The sequence below is a fragment of the Rutidosis leptorrhynchoides genome, chromosome 2, assembly GCF_046630445.1.
Source record: "Rutidosis leptorrhynchoides isolate AG116_Rl617_1_P2 chromosome 2, CSIRO_AGI_Rlap_v1, whole genome shotgun sequence".
Lineage (NCBI taxonomy): Eukaryota > Viridiplantae > Streptophyta > Magnoliopsida > Asterales > Asteraceae > Rutidosis > Rutidosis leptorrhynchoides.
In genome coordinates, this window is record NC_092334.1 from 357,092,856 (window position 1) to 357,119,942 (window position 27,087).

Consider the following 27,087-nt stretch of genomic DNA (forward strand, 5'->3'; position numbering starts at 1 on the left):
CCGGTTCCGACTCTTCTTCCGGTTCCTCTTCGGGAACTTGTGAATCAGTCCACGAATCATTCCAATTTACATTTGACTCTTCATTATTATTAGGTGAGTCAATGGGACTTGTTCTAGAGGTAGACATCTATCACATAATATCAAACGCGTTAAGAGATTAATATATCACATAATATTCACATGTTAAAAATATATAGTTTCCAACAAAATTTGTTAAGCAATCATTTTTCAAGTAAACACAGTCGAAGTCCAGACTCACTAATGCATCCTAACAAACTAGATAAGACACACTAATGCAAAATTCTGGTTCTCTAAGACCAACGCTCGGATACCAACTGAAATGTCCCGTTCTTATTGATTAAAAACGTTCCATATTAATTGATTTCGTTGCGAGGTTTTGACCTCTATATGAGACGTTTTTCAAAGACTGCATTCATTTTTAAAACAAACCATAACCTTTATTTCATAAATAAAGGTTTAAAAAGCTTTACGTAGATTATCAAATAATGATAATCTAGAATATCTTGTTTACACACGACCATTACATAATGGTTTACAATACAAATATGTTACATCGAAATCAGTTTTTTGAATGCAGTTTTTACACAATATCATACAAACATAGACTCCAAATCTTGTCCTTATTTTAGTATGCAACAGCGGAAGCTCTTAATATTCACCTGAGAATAAACATGCTTTAAACGTCAACAAAAATGTTGGTGAGTTATAGGTTTAACCTATATATATCAAATCGTAACAATAGACCACAAGATTTCATATTTCAATACACATCCCATACATAGAGATAAAAATCATTCATATGGTGAACACCTGGTAACCGACATTAACAAGATGCATATATAAGAATATCCCCATCATTCCGGGACACCCTTCAGATATGATATAAATTTCGAAGTACTAAAGCATCCGGTACTTTGGATGGGACTTGTTGGGCCCAATAGATCTATCTTTAGGATTCGCGTCAATTAGGGTGTCTGTTCCCTAATTCTTAGATTACCAGACTTAATAAAAAGGGGCATATTCGATTTCGATAATTCAACCATAGAATGTAGTTTCACGTACTTGTGTCTATTTTGTAAATCATTTATAAAACCTGCATGTATTCTCATCCCAAAAATATTAGATTTTAAAAGTGGGACTATAACTCACTTTCACAGATTTTTACTTCGTCGAGAAGTAAGACTTGGCCACTGTTGATTCACGAACCTATAACAATATATACATATATATTAAAGTATGTTCAAAATATATTTACAACACTTTTAATATATTTTGATGTTTTAAGTTTATTAAGTCAGCTGTCCTCATTAGTAACCTACAACTAGTTGTCCACAGTTAGATGTACAGAAATAAATCGATAAATATTATCTTGAATCAATCCACGACCCAGTGTATACGTATCTCAGTATTGATCACAACTCAAACTATATATATTTTGGAATCAACCTCAACCCTGTATAGCTAACTCCAACATTCACATATAGAGTGTCTATGGTTGTTCCGAAATATATATAGATGTGTCGACATGATAGGTCGAAACATTGTATACGTGTCTATGGTATCTCAAGATTACATAATATACAATACAAGTTGATTAAGTTATGGTTGGAATAGATTTGTTACCAATTTTCACGTAGCTAAAATGAGAAAAATTATCCAATCTTGTTTTACCCATAACTTCTTCATTTTAAATCCGTTTTGAGTGAATCAAATTGCTATGGTTTCATATTGAACTCTATTTTATGAATCTAAACAGAAAAGGTATAGGTTTATAGTCGGAAAAATAAGTTACAAGTCGTTTTTGTAAAGGTAGTCATTTCAGTCGAAAGAACGACGTCTAGATGACCATTTTAGAAAACATACTTCCACTTTGAGTTTAACCATAATTTTTGGATATAGTTTCATGTTCATAATAAAAATTATTTTCTTAGAATAACAACTTTTAAATCAAAGTTTATCATAGTTTTTAATTAACTAACCCAAAACAGCCCGCGGTGTTACTACGACGGCGTAAATCCGGTTTTACGGTGTTTTTCGTGTCTCCAGGTTTTAAATCATTAAGTTAGCATATCATATAGATATAGAACATGTGTTTAGTTGATTTTAAAAGTCAAGTTAGAAGGATTAACTTTTGTTTGCGAACAAGTTTAGAATTAACTAAACTATGTTCTAGTGATTACAAGTTTAAACCTTCGAATAAGATATCTTTATATGTATGAATCGAATGATGTTATGAACATCATTACTACCTTAATTTCCTTGGATAAACCTACTGGAAAAGAGAAAAATGGATCTAGCTTCAACGGATCCTTGTATGGCTCGAAGTTCTTGAAGCAGAATCATGACACGAAAACAAGTTCAAGTAAGATCATCACTTGAAATAAGATTGTTATAGTTATAGAAATTGAACCAAAGTTTGAATATGATTATTACCTTGTATTAGAATGATAACCTACTGTAAGAAACAAAGATTTCTTGAGGTTGGATGATCACCTTACAAGATTGGAAGTGAGCTAGCAAACTTGAAAGTATTCTTGATTTTATGTAACTAGAACTTGTAGAATATATGAAGAACACTTAGAACTTGAAGATAGAACTTGAGAGAGATCAATTAGATGAAGAAAATTGAAGAATAAAAGTGTTTGTAGGTGTTTTTGGTCGTTGGTGTATGGATTAGATATAAAGGATATGTAATTTTGTTTTCATGTAAATAAGTCATGAATGATTACTCATATTTTTGTAATTTTATGAGATATTTCATGCTAGTTGCCAAATTATGGTTCCCACATGTGTTAGGTGACTCACATGGGCTGCTAAGAGCTGATCATTGGAGTGTATATACCAATAGTACATACATCTAAAAGCTGTGTATTGTACGAGTACGAATACGGGTGCATACGAGTAGAATTGTTGATGAAACTGAACGAGGATGTAATTGTAAGCATTTTTGTTAAGTAGAAGTATTTTGATAAGTGTCTTGAAGTCTTTCAAAAGTGTATGAATACATATTAAAACACTACATGTATATACATTTTAACTGAGTCGTTAAGTCATCGTTAGTCGTTACATGTAAATGTTGTTTTGAAACCATTAGGTTAACGATCTTGTTAAATGTTGTTAACCCAATGTTTATAATATCAAAAGAGATTTTAAATTTTTATATTATCATGATATTATGATGTACGAATATCTCTTAATATGATATATATACATTAAATGTCTTTACAACGATAATCGTTACATATATGTCTCGTTTAAAAATCATTAAGTTAGTAGTCTTGTTTTTACATATGTAGTTCATTGTTAATATACTTAATGATATATTTACTTATCATATTATCATGTTAACTATATATATATCCATATATATGTCATCATATAGTTTTTACAAGTTTTAACGTTCGTGAATCACCGGTCAACTTGGGTGGTCAATTGTCTATATGAAACATATTTCAATTAATCAAGTCTTAACAAGTTTGATTGCTTAACATGTTGGATACATTTAATCATGTAAATATCAATCTCAATTAATATATATATAAACATGGAAAAGTTCGGGTCACTACACACCTGACTCAACTTAATGGACACTAAACTAACAGAAGTTACTACGGGGTCATCGGTGCTAAAAACAATAGATGAGGGTCAACGACGCCAAAAAAAACAGATAAAGGTTATCCATGCTATTTGTTACAAACATCAGGGACCAACGGTGCAATTTTGTCTTATTGAATTGAACAAAGAAATTGAACAAAGAAATTGGAAAAGCTGATCAGTACTAATGAGGCTCAAAATCTCAGAATGGGGGGAAAGCTTTTATGTCTATGATTCTTGCTGATCAGTTGTCTGATTTATCTAGTGATGTTGAGCAATTGTATGATTGTAGTATTCAATATAAATGTTCACTAATGTGATTAATCTGCTAATTGCTATTTTTCAAAAAATTTAGAAACAACCGCTTGCATGAAACGATCAAACACTAGTTCAATTGCACCATAACTGTTATCTTTTTTGCACATGATTACATCAATAGAAACTGATCCTGTTAATTACAGTTCAATGATGCGTTTCGATTGGATGTCTTTCTCTAGAGTTTCCCCTGCATATGAAAAAGATCTTGACATATATTTAGAATACATGTTTTTAAAGAGGAATTACATGGTCAGATAGCATGTCCGTGTAAATATTGCGATAATCAAAAATGGGTTGATCGGGATGAGGCTAAATCACATCTGATATGTGACGGGTTTATTGATGGCTATAAAATTGCACCTGATATTCCAGAACCATGTGATATTCCAGAACCATGTGATATTCCAATGTTGGATGTTGAAGATGATATGATAGGATTGGTGCAAGACTTCTACCACGAGTTTGGTGATGATAAGCAAGAAACTCAATATCAGAGTCTACCGAACAAAAAATCTGAAAGGTTTTATAAAGTTTTGGGAGATGCAAAGAAAGAACTATATCCTGGATGTAAAAATTTATTTGTTCTTTCGTTTATAGTTAGTCTATACCATTCTAAGTGTTTTGGAAAATGTAATGACCAAGGATTCAGCATGATTCTTGATACAATGAGGGAAGCATTCCCTCATGCTTCCATACCAAAGTCATTGTATGAAGTAAGGAAGACAATTAGAGAGCTGGGTCTTAGTTATGAGAAAATTGATGCTTGTCCCAATGATTGTATGTTGTATTGGAAAGAAAACAAGGACAAAACACAATGTGACAGATGTAAAACCTCAAGATATCAAAAAAAGTGACAATGATTCTGACGATGAGTCAACCACGCCTGGTGATAATGATCAAAAAATTGGAGCAAAGGTTTTGCGTTATTTTCCACTAATCCCACGTTTGCAAAGATTGTACATGTCTCCTAAAATGGCTGCCTCCATGAGATGGCATGAAGAGAGTTGTACCAAAGATGGTTTCTTGAGACATCCTGCAGATTCACCAGCTTGGAAAACCATTGATTATGAGTATCCAGATTTTTCGTCTGAACCTCGTAATGTCTACTTGGTTTAGCAAGTGATGGGTTTAACCCTTTTGGTAACAAGAATAATTCGCATAGTACATGGCCTGTTGTTTTGATACCGTATAATCTTTTGATACCATATAATCTACCTCCTTGGCTATGCATGAAGAAACCTTATTTGTTTCTTACTTTACTTATACCTGGGCCATCTGCTCCAGGTAATAATATAGACGTTTATATGCAACCTTTAGTGGATGAGCTGAAAGAGTTGTGGGATACTAACGAAGTAGATAGTTATGACGCATCAACAAAGAGCAACTTTTCACTACGTGCTTGCTTGATATGGACGATAAGTGACTTTCCTGCTTATGCAAATTTATCGGGTTGGAGAACCAAAGGTAATCTAGCTTGTCCTTATTGCCATAAGCATACGAGATCAAAACGGTTATGTTACTGCAAAAAACCATGTTTCATGGCACATCGTAGATTTTTGGAAATGTATCATGCTTTTCGTACAGATGCGGATTCTTTTGATGGCACCGAAGAATTTGAAAGGCCACCATGTTGGTTAACAGGGGAAGAAGTTCTTGATGAGCTCAAAGGTTTTGAAATAAAATTTGGAAAACTAGTGAAGGATAACCCAACTTTACCATATAACTGGAAGAAGAGAAGTATATTGTTTGAGTTACCATTAGGCATGAGCAGAAATACCAAAAAACCGAAACCGAACCGGTACCGTACCGGTACCGGTACCGAAAACCGTACCGAACGGGAATCGGTATCGGTTTCGGTTCCATGAATTCATCGTTTTCGGTTCCGGGAATTTCGGTACGGTTCCGGTATATTACCGGTATTCAGGTATTAGGTACCGAAATTTTACATAGTATATATATTTTAACTGAATAATGAAATAATCTAGAAACAATGTCATTTTAGAGATTGAAGAGGGTACAAATCAATCCTAATGAACAAAAGGTACCAAACTGTTGAAACCAAAACCAACATTAGTGTTTAATTATATAAATTTTCAACTGTCAATTAATTTCATGTAAATGGATCCATGAAAAATGGTACTGAGTTTGTGATGCGAGAAAAGTATTGTAAAAGTGAAGAGAAGCCATCAACTGTCAATTAATTCCAATCAGGAAGCATATGTTGAATGAGGAGGAGAAACATACCTCTAATGCATTTGCATAAATCACGACATTTAACATATACTTCTAATTCATAAAGAAGTAATTTAGGTTTAAGCTATATATAATCACAAGTATCATCATGTATGATTCATAACTACAGAGAACTATGTACTAGACAATTAGCCTCAAGTTCAACAGGTCCGTGATATAAACTGGTATACAATCTATTAAATCCAATTACTCAACATTTTATTTATAGATAGAATATATAGACACTAACTACATTCAACAGGGCACTCTACATTAATATATATATAGATTTGTGGTCAACTATTTTCTGTTTGAACTACAACCTTTTTACAATTGTCTAGTGTATGAGCCATCAACAACATTTTACTTGGTTTGCATATCGTCTAATTTAGTCCATCTACTATAACTTGATAGGTGAAGTATAGTTGCATTGGTGAAAAAATTTCGGTACCAAGTGGGTAAAAAACCGAAAAATACCGATCCCGTACCAGTACCGAAACCGGTACCGTATTGTAATTTCGGTACGGCTCTGGTTCTCCATTTTACCCATTTTCGGTACCGGTACTAACCGGTTCCGGTACGGTTCGGTACAGTTTTGGAACCGATCTTATACCTAGTTACCATATTGGAAACATAACTTAATACGGCATAATATAGATGTAATGCATACCGAAAAGAATGTTTGTGACAACGTCATGGGAACACCAATGAATCTAGAAGGAAAGACAAAGGATCATTTAAAAGCACGTCGTGATTTAGAAGAAATGGGTATTAGACCAGAACTGCATCCTCAAAACCTACCAAATCATAAAGTGTATTTGCCTCCTGTTTGTTTCTCAATGGATAAAAAAGAGCAAGAAATATTTTGTAAGGTGCTTAAAGGGGTGAAAGTTCCAGATGGATATGCAGCTAACATTTCTAGGTGTATTCAGGTAAAATCTATAAAAATGTCTGGCCTCAAAAGTCACGATAATCATATTTTGATGCAGCAATTGCTTCCCGTGGCCATAAGAAATATTTTACCTAAGCACGTGCGCTCCATTGTGATGAAGCTATGTTGTTACTACAAAAAATTATGTTCAAAAGTTCTTAATCCTAATGATTTAGTTCAAATGGAAAATGACATTGGAAAAATCCTTTGTGATTTAGAAAGGATTTTTCCACCATCATTCTTTGACATAATGATTCATCTATCGGTACATTTAGCTACAGAGGCTAAACTAGGGGGACCTGTTCATTATCGTTGGATGTATCCAATTGAGAGGTGTGCGTTTTTTATTATATTAAATACATCTATTATATATAAGTATGTTTATATAATATTCATTTTTTTTTACTACTCAGGTATTTAGCAACATTAAAATCTTACGTGCAAAACAAGAGTAAACCCGAGGGTTCAATTGCAGAAGGATATTTAGCGGAAGAGTGTTTGTCATTTTGTTCATTGTACATATCCAGTGATGTCGAGACTATACATAATAAGACCAGTCGAAATCATGATGACGGTGGTGATGAGAATGTGTTACCAATATTTAGTATGCCGGGTCGACCCATTGGTGCAACAAACGTAGAAAGACTCAACTATGACATCTTGGCTTTAGCACATTCGTATGTATTGTTCAATTGTAGTGAAATTGATTTTTTACGAACGTAAGTTATTTTATTATATCTTTTAAGAATGATTATTTATTAGACCATCACGAATCGTTTGATTTGTCAATTTCTTTATTCCTTATTTTCATCTTTGACTGCAGAGAACATCTCACAGTTGTTCGTCGTCGACAATGAAAAAAATGCTCACGTGAGCGTGATATTCAACGATTACATAGTCAGAAGTTTGAGGAGTGGTTTACAGATCATGTAAGTAACTGATACTTTTATATATTATCGAAAATATTACAATTTTAACTGTCTAAAGCCTACAACAAAACTGATCGAAACTTAACAACAAATACCATCAATTCAGGTTGAGGAACTGCATAAATTAGGGGATAACAGAATCACAAGTGATATAATGAGATTGGCCAGTGGTCCAACTGAGATTATAAAGAGATATAAGGGATTTATCATAAATGGTTTTCGATTTCACACTAAAGATTTGGAAAAGAATAGGAAAACAAAAAAAAGTGGAGTTATGCTTGAGGCAATAAAAAATAGCTTCTCGAGTGCTAATGATAGCAACCCTATTGTTGGAGATGTAACATACTATGGTGTTTTAAATGATATCATTGAGTTGCAGTATGATGTTGACAGGAATGTAGTTTTGTTCCATTGTGATTGGATATCGTCTGGTAGCAGAATAAAAGTAGATGAGAATGGGTTTACGACTCTCAATTTTAATGGTTTGAAGAAAAATAAAGAGCCTTTTATCCTAGCTTCGCAAGCACAACAAGTATTTTATGTTGCAGATCGTGTTCACAAAGGATGGAAAGTTGTGATCAAGACAATGCCTAGAGATAATTATGACATGGATGAACAGACGGGTCTCGATGATGTAGAAACACATTTGCAGAGTGACACACCTTTGGGTCAAGTCGATAAAAATATGAATATTGAATTGGTTCGAGGCAATTTGAATGGGACTATTGTTGAGGATGATACTTTAGTTGATGACAGAGATGAATAACAAGTTGAAGTTGCTTCTCCCGAGTCCAATTAGTCAACGGTAAATAATCAGTTGCTTAATATGAATTATTTATGTTGATAGACATTTAGTCACTTATATGTGAGTAGGATATACCATATTTTTCGTCATTTATGTTGCATCAATATTTAGAACACATCTTGTTTTTTAAACTGTATACAAGCAACTGCTATCATTCTTTTCTTTTCTTTTTTTTTTCCTTTTCTTTTTTTTTTTTCAATTTGGTTGTGGGGATTGTTGTTATTTACTGATATATACTTCCTATGTTTTTTAATTGTTGATTCTCTAATCAGGTTGCCTATTTTTTAATTGTCAATGCTCCACATAAAGGTTAAGAAAAGTGTTGGATTTTGGCAATATGCCAAATTTTCAAGAGTTCATCTCTAAAGAGAATCTGATCAACTTTAAGGCATAAATGAGTTATATGGTATGGTGCTTGAGTCATATAGAATCCATGTATAATCTTTTACTTTGTTAGTGGACCTACAAGTTTTGAGCCCGTACTACATAATTCGGTAGCTATTTTAATATTTAATGAGCTCGTACTACATAATTCATATAATGCGTTATTCAGGCCAATATTTTATGATGCTCTTTTTAGAGATCAAAAGTAAGTTCTGATCATCATTTGAATCAGACTATTTTTTTTTATAATGTTAAAGATCATGTATTTCATTCATTTCATTTACGCACCAGGTCCATTTTGATCAGTTTGTAGCACAAGGTAAAGTTCCACACACCTAAGCTAATAGCATTGAGCTCCTACTTAAATTAAGACTGTTGCAATCACCCATTTCTTGTTATAAGGTCAGAATTCATTTCTTTACAAACAAGGATTTGATTTGTACAAGCAGTATCAAAAAAGGACCTCAAGTCAGACCAGGTCAGAAATAAGTCAGATGGTTTAGATTACACACACATACGAAGCAGTCTCAAAAACACCACAATTCTTCACCACGATCATTTAGCAATCTACTTTGGTAAGTATCGACTACCTTTTATATTTTTCTTACATGTTCATCAACTTTTTCTGTGATTTATGTGCTATTAATTCAATGTACTTTTTTTCCAGTATTGTTTACCAAACATCTTTTAAGCCAAACCACAACTTTGATACTTAAAAGTTGATGATATTATAGATATAATTATCGAAGGCCAATTGACTTGGGATGATCTTATTGACCATTTTGTTAAAATACCATAAAACAAGTCAATATGGAGTATTATTTGTAGATTGGTGGTTGCAGCTGTTATGTACTTCATTTGGCAGGAAACAATTTTCAAAATTTTTAGAGGTAAACAAAGAACAGTTGATGTTGTTCGTGGTGTAATCCAAGAGGTGATTAGGTAAAAGCTGGTTAGACTTAAAATAAATAAGTCAGACCAGGTCAGAAATGCAGCTAGTATTTGGAATTTTGGTATGGGGAATGTATTGGACCTGCCTAATAATAGTTTAAATGCCCGATTCAATTTGTGTTTGGAACTTTAGATGGTATATGCTGGGATGTGTAATTAGGTTATGTGCATTTTTGACTTTTTGGGGTCAAACTGTTGGTCATTTGGTAAAAAAGAAAAAGATACAAAATAGTGATGTATATGGTTATGTGTTGGTGTTTTTTGTTAGATGTTGCAGGTGTATGCTATTTGGTTTATTGATAATTCAAGGGGGTCAAAGTCAAATGAAGTCAAACTTCAAAGAAATTAAAGATTCAAAGATTTAGTTTATCAAGGTTTTGAAGTATGAAGGCGCGCAATGGGGTTAAAGGTATTTAAGATATGAAGATTAGATGGATTGAAGTCATGAAGATTAGAAGAATTGATGTTTTAAAAGGCATGGTCAAATGAAGTCAAAGTTGGATGTTGTTTGGATGCTAATGTATGATAATTTAAGGTATGTGCTTGAATATTATTATGAATTGTGGTTGCTATTTTTACAGGTTGATTCGCTACATAGTTTTAGGTTATAGTGTTTTGTTTTGATTAATGTATAGGATTTAATTGACATTTTATTTGTTAGACATTTGGTAATTGTATAGTTTATTTTCTAGGTTTTTAGTGTAGGAATGGATTGTTAAAGTGTTATGGTATTCACTTCAAAAATACACCTCCTTGTACTCTTTATTTTTTTTATTAATAAATTTTTTTCCAGGGGTACCGTCCCCTTTTTCCAAAAAACTTTGATACTTAAAAACATGAAGTTAAGGCATATGCTCCTCAGTTAATCCTATAATTGACTTCACCATGATGATCTGGATTGGGGGATGATAGAAGAACCATGTAAGACCCAAATATTTATTGTACATAATGTATTTATGGTGTATGATGCGTGTATGAAGTGTACGTGTTGCTTGCTCGAACGTCGAAGGAAACTGGACGTTGTCCGAAGTGACAAGGTGTGTACGTATCTTTTCAACCCCAAATAAAGTTTGAGTTGATGTTTCAAAGCCTTACCATTGGATAGAATATCTTATTACGTTTCCAACGATGTTTGATTCATCGAAAACGGATTTACGGTCGAAAAGTTATGGCCAAAACAAGTTGCTGAAACCTGTTTTGGGCTCGACCACAATTTCCAGTTATTTGGAGCGGCGCTCCACCTTCTGGCGCGGCGCGCCGATTGCTGCAGAGGCAATTTTCAGCCTTTTTAAAAGGTTTAAATGAGGGGTACTTTGGTCTTTTCAATTAGGGTCGGTTTGGGTCATCAAGACTGACCTAGAACTCCATTGGAGCTCATTTCTCACCCACACAAACACTCCCATCCTCAAACCCTAGAGAGAGATTGAGTTCTAGTGAGAGAGAACTCTATTTAGAGAAGAAGGAGGTTGTTTCGGGTCAAACCTCAAGCATTAAAGTTGTTCTACTCGTCAACGGCATCATTTTGGCGGTATTGGTAAGTTCTAACTCCGAATTTCATTGTTGATTTTGCTATTCAAAGTTAGGGTTTGAACTTGATTTGTTGATAAACCCATTTAGACTCATGAAGTGGGTTTAGTGATGCTAGTAATCGGGTTTATTGTTAGTGTTGGTGGATTTTGGGTTGGTGAACAAATTGGCCTTGATTAGGACTTGTAATTGGGTTTAATCACTAGGTTTAGTGATTATGGAAGTGTTGGAACACTTTTAGGTGTGTTGGTTGACTAATTTTGACTTTGGGTCAAAATTAGGGTTTGGTGATGATTATGACCGAATTGTCGAATTAATAAGGTTTATAACTTAAAATGGATTAGGTTGAAGCATAGAACCGAGTTAAATATGTTTTGGTGTCAAAACTTGCTAATGGCGTGATATTGACTTCTTATGGGTCAAATTAGGGTTTAAGTGTCATTTTGGGCAAGATAGGTATTTAACACCTATGATGGGGTTCAATTGGCGTATTAAGACCATTCTCACTTGTGTTAGTGATTATTGGTTAATTTTGGGCGCGGTTTGTACTTGGAAGTGCATTTGGGTCAAATTTGCACTAAGTGTCAAATTGGGTTGGTTTGTAAATCCAATCTAAGTGTGTTGTTGAATTTGTGATAATGGAATAGGTACTTTCCATTGACGAGTTGCAGATTATTCGGTAGCATTCTTCAAGGCGACAAGGTGAGTGGAATAATTATATGCGTATGTATATAATGTATCTATTTGTTGTAGCGTGAAAGGTGTAGTGTCGAGGTGTTAAGATACCACGTTTCACGTGAAGAGTGTAGCATCGAGGTGTTAAGATGCCACTCGGGTGTAGCATCGAGGTGTTAAGATGCCACCTAGGAGTGTAGTGTCGAGGTGTTAAGACACCACTCCGTAAAATAATGAGTGATGCATCGAGGTGTTAAGATGCCACTCGGGGTGACGTGCCGAGGTGTTAAGGTGCCACCCTAGGGGTTAGTGGTACGAGGTGTTAAGTGCCCTAACGGATGTTACGAACACCGAAGGCGTTTTCGCGAGCGCCGTTCCCTTGTACTATTGGTTAACCATGGTTATTTGTGTTGTAAGCGTATTAAATTATTCGAGTTATATTCATATGCGGTTGTTATGCTAGCTTGTGGTATTGGAGATTTATAGCTTGTTATTGTGACGATAAGCTAGATGTGTATGCAAGCGTGTTTGCGGTTTGGTGTGTAAGTGTATGCAAGTAGGTATAATTATATATGTATTCGTATAATTATTGCATTCACTAAGCTTTGCTTACCCTCTCGTTGTTTACTATTTTTATCGGTTCGGTTTTGGACAAGGGTAAGGGCATCGTTTTGGACTAGAGATCCCGCTTGATGCTAGGGGACGCTTTTGGCTTTAGTAGCTCTTGGAGTTTGACCGATAGTTGGGTAGTTTAATCCCAAACGCCATGCTCATTGTGTAGTTTGAAACTTAAACTTATTGGTGGTCGAAACTCGTAAATTGTATTAAACTCGTAAAATGGCCGATGTGGGCCCCGCTTGTAAAACATTGATTTTATATTTGAAACAGGTTAGTTTTGCATATTTGGATGTATGGTAAAAAGCGTTTTGTCTAAAAGTGTCGGGAACTAGTCAATCTTTTTCGCATTTTAAGACTTTCCGGACAGACCCGAATGGCGCGCCGCGCGGCCATCCTTGTAGTGACCCGAACTTTTCCATGTTTATATATATTAATTGAGATTGATATTTACATGATTAAATGTTTCCAACATGTTAAGCAATCAAACTTGTTAAGACTTGATTAATTGAAATATGTTTCATATAGACAATTGACCACCCAAATTGATCGGTGATTCACGAACGTTAAAACTTGTAAAAACTATATGATGACATATATATGGATATATATATATATATAGTTAACATGATACTATGATAAGAAAACATATCATAACGTATATTAACAATGAACTACATATGTAAAAACAAGACTACTAACTTAATGATTTTTAAACGAGACATATATGTAACGATTATCGTTGTAAAGACATTTAATGTATATATATCATATTAAGAGATATTCATACATGATAATATCATGATAATATAATAATTTAAAATCTCATTTGATATTATAAACATTGGGTTAACAACATTTAACAAGATCGTTAACCTAAAGGTTTCAAAACAACACTTACATGTAACGACTAACGATGACTTAACGACTCAGTTAAAATGTATATACATGTAGTGTTTTAATATGTATTTATACACTTTTGAAAGACTTCAATACACTTATCAAAATACTTCTACATAACAAAAATGCTTAAAATTACATCCTCGTTCAGTTTCATCAACAATTCTACTCGTATGCACCCGTATTCGTACTCGTACAATACACAGCTTTTAGATGTATGTACTATTGGTATATACACTCCAATGATCAGCTCTTAGCAGCCCATGTGAGTCACCTAACACATGTGGGAACCATCATTTGGCAACTAGCATGAAATATCTCATAAAATTACAAAAATATGAGTAATCATTCATGACTTATTTACATGAAAACAAAATTACATATCCTTTATATCTAATCCATACACCAACGACCAAAAACACCTACAAACACTTTCATTCTTCAATTTTATTCATCTAATTGATCTCTCTCAAGTTCTATCTTCAAGTTCTAAGTGTTCTTCATAAATTCCAAAAGTTCTAGTTTCATAAAATCAAGAATACTTTCAAGTTTGCTAGCTCACTTCCAATCTTGTAAGGTGATCATCCAACCTCAAGAAATCTTTGTTTCTTACAGTAGGTTATCATTCTAATACAAGTTAATAATCATATTCAAACTTTGGTTCAATTTCTATAACTATAACAATCTTATTTCAAGTGATGATCTTACTTGAACTTGTTTTCGTGTCATGATTCTGCTTCAAGAACTTCGAGCCATCCAAGGATCCATTGAAGCTAGATCCATTTTTCTCTTTTCCAGTAGGTTTATCCAAGGAAATTAAGGTAGTAATGATGTTCATAACATCATTCGATTCATACATATAAAGCTATCTTATTCGAAGGTTTAAACTTGTAATCACTAGAACATAGTTTAGTTAATTCTAAACTTGTTCGCAAACAAAAGTTAATCCTTCTAACTTGACTTTTAAAATCAACTAAAAACATGTTCTATATCTATATGATATGCTAACTTAATGATTTAAAACCTGGAAACACGAAAAACACCGTAAAACCGGATTTACGCCGTCGTAGTAACACCGCGGGCTGTTTTGGGTTAGTTAATTAAAAACTATGATAAACTTTGATTTAAAAGTTGTTATTCTGAGAAAATGATTTTTATTATGAACATGAAACTATATCCAAAAATTATGGTTAAACTCAAAGTGGAAGTATGTTTTCTAAAATGGTCATCTAGACGTCGTTCTTTCGACTGAAATGACTACCTTTACAAAAACGACTTGTAACTTATTTTTCCGACTATAAACCTATACATTTTCTATTTAGATTCATAAAATAGAGTTCAATATGAAACCATAGCATCTTGATTCACTCAAAACGGATTTAAAATGAAGAAGTTATGGGTAAAACAAGATTGGATAATTTTTCTCATTTTAGCTACGTGAAAATTGGTAACAAATCTATTCCAACCATAACTTAATCAACTTGTATTGTATATTATGTAATCTTGAGATACCATAGACACGTATACAATGTTTCGACCTGTCATGTCGACACATCTATATATATTTCGGAACAACCATAGACACTCTATATGTGAATGTTGGAGTTAGCTATACAGGGTTGAGGTTGATTCCAAAATATATATAGTTTGAGTTGTGATCAATACTGAGATACGTATACACTGGGTCGTGGATTGATTCAAGATAATATTTATCGATTTATTTCTGTACATCTAACTGTGGACAACTAGTTATAGGTTACTAACGAGGACAGCTGACTTAATAAACTTAAAACATCAAAATATATTAAAAGTGTTGTAAATATATTTTGAACATACTTTAATATATATGTATATATTGTTATAGGTTCGTGAATCAACAGTGGCCAAGTCTTACTTCCCGACGAAGTAAAAATCTGTGAAAGTGAGTTATAGTCCCACTTTTAAAATCTAATATTTTTGGGATGAGAATACATGCAGGTTTTATAAATGATTTACAAAATAGACACAAGTACGTGAAACTACATTCTATGGTTGAATTATCGAAATCGAATATGCCCCTTTTTATTAAGTCTGGTAATCTAAGAATTAGGGAACAGACACCCTAATTGACGCGAATCCTAAAGATAGATCTATTGGGCCTAACAAACCCCATCCAAAGTACCGGATGCTTTAGTACTTCGAAATTTATATCATATCCGAAGGGTGTCCCGGAATGATGGGGATATTCTTATATATGCATCTTGTTATTGTCGGTTACCAGGTGTTCACCATATGAATGATTTTTATCTCTATGTATGGGATGTGTATTGAAATATGAAATCTTGTGGTCTATTGTTACGATTTGATATATATAGGTTAAACCTATAACTCACCAACATTTTTGTTGACGTTTAAAGCATGTTTATTCTCAGGTGAATATTAAGAGCTTCCGCTGTTGCATACTAAAATAAGGACAAGATTTGGAGTCCATGTTTGTATGATATTGTGTAAAAACTGCATTCAAGAAACTGATTTCGATGTAACATATTTGTATTGTAAACCATTATGTAATGGTCGTGTGTAAACAGGATATTTTAGATTATCATTATTTGATAATCTACGTAAAGCTTTTTAAACCTTTATTTATGAAATAAAGGTTATGGTTTGTTTTAAAAATGAATGCAGTCTTTGAAAAACGTCTCATATAGAGGTCAAAACCTCGCAACGAAATCAATTAATATGGAACGTTTTTAATCAATAAGAATGGGACATTTCAGTTGGTATCCGAGCGTTGGTCTTAGAGAACCAGAAAATTTGCATTAGTGTGTCTTATCGAGTTTGTTAGGATGCATTAGTAAGTCTGGACTTCGACCGTGTTTTCTTTAAAAATGATTGCTTAACATTTTTGTTGGAAACTATATATTTTTAACATATGAATATTATGTGATATATTAATCTCTTAACGTGTTTGATATTATGTGATAGATGTCTACCTCTAGAACAAGTCCCATTGACTCACCTAATAATAATGAAGAGTCAAATGTAAATTGGAATGATTTGTGGACTGATTCACAAGTTCCCGAAGAGGAACCGGAAGAAGAGTCGGAACCGGAAGAAGAATCGGAACCGGAAGAAGAATCGGAACCGGATGAAGAAATAGAACCGGTGGGGGAAATAATAAAACGGTTAAGTAAAAGAAAATCCTCAACCAACCGACCAAAGTTAATTATGGTCAATGGTGTTTCCGCCAAGGAAGCAAAATATTGGGAGGATTACCAATTCTCCGATGAATCGGATTCCGACGAGAATTCCGATGATGTTATAGAAATTACCCCAACTGAATTTAAAAAGGCAAAAGAAAATAATAAGGGAAAGGGCATAAAAATAGAGAAATCTAATTCCAACCCCGATGAACTTTATATGTATCGTCAACCCCCGAAGTCCTTAAGTTGTAACAATGACCCGGGAACCTCTAAACCACCAGGTTTTTCTAAACCAATGTGGACAACGACGGCTCGTATTAGGGGAACATCATATATCCCTATAAACTTGGCAAAACGAACCAAAACCGAAGAAGAAGAAACGAGCGAGTCGGAATAAGATAGTTGTATTCGTGTGGTGTAATATATGTAATATAGTGTTCTTATGCTTTATGATATATGTAAAAATTGCTTGTATTAATAAGTATTTTTTTATGAATCTAACTCTTGTCTATTTTACAGTTTAAAAACACAAAATGGATAGACAACCCAATATTTTAAGAGACCTACCCGGAGACATGATTGATGAAATCTTGTCTAGAGTCTGCCAGAATTCTTCGGCACAACTATTTAAGGCGAGATCAGTTTGTAAGACATTCGAAGAACGTTCCAAGAATGTCTTGGTTTATAAGAGACTTTCATTTGAAAGATGGGGGATATCACATTGGGAAACCCATAAGTTACGATGTGTTTACTTTGACGCATATATTGCGGGGAACCCAAATGCTATTTTACGCAACGGGTTAAGAAATTATTTTGACTCAATATATCCGAATATTGGACTTCGTGATTTAGAAAAAGCGGCTAACATGCAACATAAAGAAGCATGTTATGCTTACGGATTAGTAATGTTCGCTTCTCACCAAAGTGAGAACAAGAACATCGGGCTACAACTATTAAACAAAACGTTTCCACAAGTGACGGAGTCGGTAATTGGGGTAAGAAATGAGGTTTTTAGATTATTACGGGACTGTTGGACATTACGTAACCCTCGTCCCTTTGATGACGTTACAACACGCTGTCTTATCAACGGCCATAACGGTTATGTTGCACAAGACCAAGGATGGGAAGTAGTCCTAGTAAAACCAGAATGCATGACTTGTTTCTGGACGTATGAATTACGTGTCTTTATTGCCTTTGCTGAACGACTTGTGTACTAGCTAGAATTGTCTTCACAACTATCTTGTATCAAAGTTATTGTGTGCTATATTTCATGCTTTATGTAAAATAAGCGGTATTGTAAGTTTGTAAAATATTGTATAAAAGTTTGAACGCGAAATATTATTATAATCAGTTTTTCATATAGAATTGTAGTAGTTGAATTGTATATTAGCTACTAAGTATGAACTTAACGGGTAGGTACTACCCGAATTTAAACTTATAAAACGCTAATATGAAGAAAAAGCTTTTATAAATGAGTTCATATTATGCTACGAAATACTATTAACTACTCTTAATATTCTGTATGATTAACTTGTTCCATTTAACTATTTTGAAGGAAATGGCACCGACTACTCGACACACCGTGAATATGAATGAAGAGGAATTCCGTACTTTTCTAGCTTCAAACATAGCCGCAGTACAGGCTGCGCTACATACCAACAATAACCTTGGATCTAGCAGTACAGGAAATCGTGTAGGATGCACCTACAAAGAATTCACTGCCTGCAAACCTTTGGAATTTGATGGAACCGAAGGACCGATCGGATTGAAACGGTGGACCGAGAAGGTTGAATCGGTGTTTGCCATAAGTAAGTGTACTAAAGAGGACAAAGTGAAGTACGCTACGCATACCTTCACAGGTTCTGCGTTAACATGGTGGAATACCTATCTAGAGCAAGTGGGACAAGATGATGCGTACGCACTACCGTGGTCAGCATTCAAGCACTTGATGAACGAGAAGTACCGTCCCAGAACCGAGGTCAATAAGCTCAAGACAGAACTTAGAGGGTTACGAACTCAAGGATTTGATATTACCACGTACGAAAGACGATTCACAGAATTGTGCCTATTGTGTCCGGGAGCATTCGAAGATGAGGAAGAGAAGATCGACGCGTTTGTGAAAGGATTACCGGAAAGAATCCAAGAAGATATAAGTTCACACGAGCCCGCCTCCATACAACAGGCATGTAGAATGGCTCACAAACTAGTGAACCAGATTGAAGAAAGAATTAAAGAACAGACTGCTGAAGAGGCCAATGTGAAGCAAGTCAAAAGAAAGTGGGAGGAAAACGGTGATAAGAATCACCAATACAACAACAACAGCAATTACAACAATAATCGCAACAATTATCCCAACAATCGCAACATCAATCGCAACTACAACAAACGGCCCAACAACAACAACAACAACAACAACAGCAACTACAACAATCATCCCAACAACAATAATAACCGCAACAACAACAACAATCAGAAGCAGCTATGCCAAAGGTGTGAAAAGAATCACTCGGGGTTCTGCACCAAATTTTGCAACAAGTGTAAAAGAAATGGTCATAGCGCGGCGAAGTGTGAGGTCTACGGACCAGGGGTTAATAGAACGAAAGGAACAAATGGTGTCGGAACGAGTAATGGCGGAGCAAGTAGTGTCGGAGCAAGTTATGCCAATGTAGTTTGTTATAAATGTGGAAAACCAGGCCACATTATTAGAAATTGCCCGAACCAGGAGAACACGAATGGACAAGGCCGTGGAAGAGTTTTCAATATTAATGCGGTAGAGGCACAGGAAGACCCGGAGCTTGTTACGGGTACGTTTCTTATTGACAATAAATCTGCTTACGTTTTATTTGATTCGGGTGCGGATAGAAGCTATATGAGTAGAGATTTTTGTGCTAAATTAAGTTGTCCATTGACGCCTTTGGATAGTAAATTTTTACTCGAATTAGCAAATGGTAAATTAATTTCAGCAGATAATATATGTCGGAATCGAGAAATTAAACTGGTTAGCGAAACATTTAAGATTGATTTGATACCAGTAGAGTTAGGGAGTTTTGATGTGATAATCGGTATGGACTGGTTGAAAGAAGTGAAAGCGGAGATCGTTTGTTACAAAAATGCAATTCGCATTATACGAGAAAAAGGAAAACCCTTAATGGTGTGCGGAGAAAAGGAAAACACGAAGCTACATCTTATTAGTAATTTGAAGGCACAAAAACTAATAAGAAAAGGTTGCTATGCTGTTCTAGCACACGTCAAGAAAGTACAAACTGAAGAAAAGAGCATCAATGATGTTCCCATTGCAAAAGAATTTCCCGATGTATTTCCGAAAGAATTACCGGGATTACCCCCACATCGATCCGTTGAATTTCAAATAGATCTTGTACCAGGAGCTGCACCAATAGCTCGTGCTCCTTACAGACTCGCACCCAGCGAGATGAAAGAACTGCAAAGCCAATTACAAGAACTTTTAGAGTGTGGTTTCATTCGACCAAGCACATCACCGTGGGGAGCTCCTGTTTTGTTTGTCAAGAAGAAAGATGGTACATTCAGGTTGTGTATCGACTACCGAGAGTTGAACAAACTTACCATCAAGAACCGCTACCCACTACCGAGAATCGACGACTTATTTGATCAACTACAAGGCTCGTCTGTTTATTCAAAGATTGACTTACGTTCCGGGTATCATCAAATGCGGGTGAAAGAAGATGATATTCCAAAGACTGCTTTCAGAACACGTTACGGTCATTACGAGTTTATGGTCATGCCGTTTGGTTTAACTAATGCACTAGCTGTGTTCATGGACCTTATGAACCGAGTGTGTGGACCATACCTTGACAAGTTTGTCATTGTTTTCATTGATGACATACTTATTTACTCAAAGAATGACCAAGAACACGGTGAACATTTGAGAAAGGTGTTAGAAGTATTGAGGAAGGAAGAATTGTACGCTAAGTTTTCAAAGTGTGCATTTTGGTTGGAAGAAGTTCAATTCCTCGGTCACATAGTGAACAAAGAAGGTATTAAGGTGGATCCGACAAAGATAGAAACTGTTGAAAAGTGGGAAACCCCGAAAACTCCGAAACACATACGCCAGTTTTTAGGACTAGCTGGTTACTACAGAAGGTTCATCCAAGACTTTTCCAGAATAGCAAAACCCTTGACTGCATTAACGCATAAAGGGAAGAAATTTGAATGGAATGATGAACAAGAGAAAGCGTTTCAGTTATTGAAGAAAAAGCTAACTACGGCACCTATATTGTCATTGCCTGAAGGGAATGATGATTTTGTGATTTATTGTGATGCATCAAAGCAAGGTCTCGGTTGTATATTAATGCAACGAACGAAGGTGATTGCTTATGCGTCTAGACAATTGAAGATTCACGAACAAAATTATATGACGCATGATTTGGAATTAGGCGCGGTTGTTTTTGCATTAAAGACTTGGAGGCACTACTTATATGGGGTCAAAAGTATTATATATACCGACCACAAAAGTCTTCAACACATATTTAATCAGAAACAACTGAATATGAGGCAGCGTAGGTGGATTGAATTATTGAATGATTACGACTTTGAGATTCGTTACCACCCGGGGAAGGCAAATGTGGTAGCCGATGCCTTGAGCAGGAAGGACAGAGAACCCATTCGAGTAAAATCTATGAATATAATGATTCATAATAACATTACTACTCAAATAAAGGAGGTGCAACAAGGAGTTTTAAAAGAGGGAAATTTAAAGGATGAAATACCCAAAGGATCGGAGAAGCATCTTAATATTCGGGAAGACGGAACCCGGTATAGGGCTGAAAGGATTTGGGTACCAAAATTTGGAGATATGAGAGAAATGGTACTTAGAGAAGCTCATAAAACCAGATACTCAATACATCCTGGAACGGGGAAGATGTACAAGGATCTCAAGAAACATTTTTGGTGGCCGGGTATGAAAGCCGATGTTGCTAAATACGTAGGAGAATGTTTGACGTGTTCTAAGGTCAAAGCTGAGCATCAGAAACCATCAGGTCTACTTCAACAACCCGAAATCCCAGAATGGAAATGGGAAAACATTACCATGGATTTCATCACTAAATTGCCAAGGACTGCAAGTGGTTTTGATACTATTTGGGTAATAGTTGATCGTCTCACCAAATCAGCACACTTCCTACCAATAAGAGAAGATGACAAGATGGAGAAGTTAGCACGACTGTATTTGAAGGAAGTCGTCTCCAGACATGAAATACCAATCTCTATTATCTCTGATAGGGATGGCAGATTTATTTCAAGATTCTGGCAGACATTACAGCAAGCATTAGGAACTCGTCTAGACATGAGTACTGCCTATCATCCACAAACTGATGGGCAGAGCGAAAGGATGATACAAACGCTTGAAGACATGCTACGAGCATGTGTTATTGATTTCGGAAACAGTTGGGATCGACATCTACCGTTAGCAGAATTTTCCTACAACAACAGCTACCATTCAAGTATTGAGATGGCGCCGTTTGAAGCACTTTATGGTAGAAAGTGCAGGTCTCCGATTTGTTGGAGTGAAGTGGGGGATAGACAGATTACGGGTCCGGAGATTATACAAGAAACTACCGAGAAGATCATCCAAATTCAACAACGGTTGAAAACCGCCCAAAGTCGACAAAAGAGCTACGCTGACATTAAAAGAAAAGATATAGAATTTGAAATTGGAGAGATGGTCATGCTTAAAGTTGCACCTTGGAAAGGCGTTGTTCGATTTGGTAAACGAGAGAAATTAAATCCAAGGTATATTGGACCATTCAAGATTATTGATCGTGTCGGACCAGTAGCTTACCGACTAGAGTTACCTCAACAACTCGCAGCTGTACATAACACTTTCCACGTCTCGAATTTAAAGAAATGTTTTGCTAAATAAGATCTCACTATTCCGTTAGATGAAATCCAAATCAACGAAAAACTTCAATTCATCGAAGAACCCGTCGAAATAATGGATCGTGAGGTTAAAAGACTTAAGCAAAACAAGATACCAATTGTTAAGGTTTGATGGAATGCTCGTAGAGGACCCGAGTTCACCTGGGAGCGTGAAGATCAGATGAAGAAGAAATACCCGCATCTATTTCCAGAAGATTCGTCAACACCTTCAACAGCTTAAAATTTCGGGACGAAATTTATTTAACGAGTAGGTACTGTAGTGACCCGAACTTTTCCATGTTTATATATATTAATTGAGATTGATATTTACATGATTAAATGTTTCCAACATGTTAAGCAATCAAACTTGTTAAGACTTGATTAATTGAAATATGTTTCATATAGACAATTGACCACCCAAGTTGATCGGTGATTCACGAACGTTAAAACTTGTAAAAACTATATGATGACATATATATGGATATATATATATATATAGTTAACATGATACTATGATAAGAAAACATATCATAAAGTATATTAACAATGAACTACATATGTAAAAACAAGACTACTAACTTAATGATTTTTAAACGAGACATATATGTAACGATTATCGTTGTAAAGACATTTAATGTATATATATCATATTAAGAGATATTCATACATGATAATATCATGATAATATAATAATTTAAAATCTCATTTGATATTATAAACATTGGGTTAACAACATTTAACAAGATCGTTAACCTAAAGGTTTCAAAACAACACTTACATGTAACGACTAACGATGACTTAACGACTCAGTTAAAATGTATATACATGTAGTGTTTTAATATGTATTTATACACTTTTGAAAGACTTCAATACACTTATCAAAATACTTCTACTTAACAAAAATGCTTACAATTACATCCTCGTTCAGTTTCATCAACAATTCTACTCGTATGCACCCGTATTCGTACTCGTACAATACACAGCTTTTAGATGTATGTACTATTGGTATATACACTCCAATGATCAGCTCTTAGCAGCCCATGTGAGTCACCTAACACATGTGGGAACCATCATTTGGAAACTAGCATGAAATATCTCATAAAATTACAAAAATATGAGTAATCATTCATGACTTATTTACATGAAAACAAAATTACATATCCTTTATATCTAATCCATACACCAACGACCAAAAACACCTACAAACACTTTCATTCTTCAATTTTATTCATCTAATTGATCTCTCTCAAGTTCTATCTTCAAGTTCTAAGTGTTCTTCATAAATTCTAAAAGTTCTAGTTTCATAAAATCAAGAATACTTTCAAGTTTGCTAGCTCACTTCCAATCTTGTAAGGTGATCATCCAACCTCAAGAAATCTTTGTTTCTTACAGTAGGTTATCATTCTAATACAAGGTAATAATCATATTCAAACTTTGGTTCAATTTCTATAACTATAACAATCTTATTTCAAGTGATGATCTTACTTGAACTTGTTTTCGTGTCATGATTCTGCTTCAAGAACTTCGAGCCATCCAAGGATCCATTGAAGCTAGATCCATTTTTCTCTTTTCCAGTAGGTTTATCCAAGGAAATTAAGGTAGTAATGATGTTCATAACATCATTCGATTCATACATATAAAGCTATCTTATTCGAAGGTTTAAACTTGTAATCACTAGAACATAGTTTAGTTAATTCTAAACTTGTTCGCAAACAAAAGTTAATCCTTCTAACTTGACTTTTAAAATCAACTAAACACATGTTCTATATCTATATGATATGCTAACTTAATGATTTAAAACCTGGAAACACGAAAAACACCGTAAAACCGGATTTACGCCGTCGTAGTAACACCGCGGGCTGTTTTGGGTTAGTTAATTAAAAACTATGATAAACTTTGATTTAAAAGTTGTTATTCTGAGAAAATGATTTTTATTATGAACATGAAACTATATCCAAAAATTATGGTTAAACTCAAAGTGGAAGTATGTTTTCTAAAATGGTCATCTAGACGTCGTTCTTTCGACTGAAATGACTACCTTTACAAAAACGACTTGTAACTTATTTTTCCGACTATAAACCTATACATTTTCTGTTTAGATTCATAAAATAGAGTTCAATATGAAACCATAGCAATTTGATTCACTCAAAACGGATTTAAAATGAAGAAGTTATGGGTAAAACAAGATTGGATAATTTTTCTCATTTTAGCTACGTGAAAATTGGTAACAAATCTATTCCAACCATAACTTAATCAACTTGTATTGTATATTATGTAATCTTCAGATACCATAGACACGTATACAATGTTTCGACCTATCATGTCGACACATCTATATATATTTCGGAACAACCATAGACACTCTATATGTGAATGTTGGAGTTAGCTATACAGGGTTGAGGTTGATTCCAAAATATATATAGTTTGAGTTGTGATCAATACTAAGATACGTATACACTGGGTCGTGGATTGATTCAAGATAATATTTATCGATTTATTTCTGTACATCTAACTGTGGACAACTAGTTATAGGTTACTAACGAGGACAGCTGACTTAATAAACTTAAAACATCAAAATATATTAAAAGTGTTGTAAATATATTTTGAACATACTTTAATATATATGTATATATTGTTATAGGTTCGTGAATCAACAGTGGCCAAGTCTTACTTCCCGACGAAGTAAAAATCTGTGAAAGTGAGTTATAGTCCCACTTTTAAAATCTAATATTTTTGGGATGAGAATACATGCAGGTTTTATAAATGATTTACAAAATAGACACAAGTACGTGAAACTACATTCTATGGTTGAATTATCGAAATCGAATATGCCCCTTTTTATTAAGTCTGGTAATCTAAGAATTAGGGAACAGACACCCTAATTGACGCGAATCCTAAAGATAGATCTATTGGGCCTAACAAACCCCATCCAAAGTACCGGATGCTTTAGTACTTCGAAATTTATATCATATCCGAAGGGTGTCCCGGAATGATGGGGATATTCTTATATATGCATCTTGTTATTGTCGGTTACCAGGTGTTCACCATATGAATGATTTTTATCTCTATGTATGGGATGTGTATTGAAATATGAAATCTTGTGGTCTATTGTTACGATTTGATATATATAGGTTAAACCTATAACTCACCAACATTTTTGTTGACGTTTAAAGCATGTTTATTCTCAGGTGAATATTAAGAGCTTCCGCTGTTGCATACTAAATAAGGACAAGATTTGGAGTCCATGTTTGTATGATATTGTGTAAAAACTGCATTCAAGAAACTGATTTCGATGTAACATATTTGTATTGTAAACCATTATGTAATGGTCGTGTGTAAACAGGATATTTTAGATTATCATTATTTGATAATCTACGTAAAGCTTTTTAAACCTTTATTTATGAAATAAAGGTTATGGTTTGTTTTAAAAATGAATGCAGTCTTTGAAAAACGTCTCATATAGAGGTCAAAACCTCGCAACGAAATCAATTAATATGGAACGTTTTTAATCAATAAGAACGGGACATTTCAATCCTGGCGCGCCGCGCCAGTTCACTGTGCAGCAAATTTTTTTTTATTTTGTATTTTCACGTGGTTTGTTCGTGGGTTGGTTTGGGTCGTTACAAGTGGTATCAGAGCATGGTCTAAGGGATTTAGGTGACTTGAGATAGGTGCCTAGACATAGACTTTTGTGTGTGCTTAATTTGTTGCGGGACTTGTAGGATTACGGGTCGGAACGGGTTATAGTTAGTGCCTCGTTTGTAAGTGGACTAACGTTTATATTAGTAATGTGGATATTATTAATATATTATTGTGTTGTGATAATAATTCTCGCGTGTGATTTGTCGTGTAGAATTTGTTTGTGTTTGTTTATATCATCGAACGAGGCGGTCGTTGTACTAACAAGTTGATACGACGTGTATGCGTAATAAGGACTTGCAAACCTTATTACGGGTGCAAATCATGTCTAACAAGTTATGTACGACGAGTGTTTAGCAAGATGGAATGGTGTTGTGTGTATGGTTTACACGCTCGTGATCTAATCGTTTGCATTCCTTAGAATGAAAACGAAAGATGGATGTGGAACGAGTGAGCCTATTCACGAAGGGAAGGATGAGTTAACGTTAAGGA

General features: G+C 34.6%; 1 protein-coding gene across 1 annotated transcript; it reads left to right on the forward strand.

The window, feature by feature from the left end:
• Positions 1-7,026: 7,026 nt before the first annotated feature.
• On the forward strand, positions 7,027-8,008 carry LOC139891988 (uncharacterized). The gene is made up of 3 exons (XM_071875009.1): positions 7,027-7,429; positions 7,510-7,815; positions 7,920-8,008. The coding sequence occupies exons 1-3, from the start codon at positions 7,113-7,115 to the stop codon at positions 7,951-7,953; spliced, it is 657 nt and encodes a 218-aa protein (XP_071731110.1). The 5' UTR covers positions 7,027-7,112; the 3' UTR covers positions 7,954-8,008.
• The last annotated feature ends 19,079 nt before the right edge of the window (positions 8,009-27,087 follow it).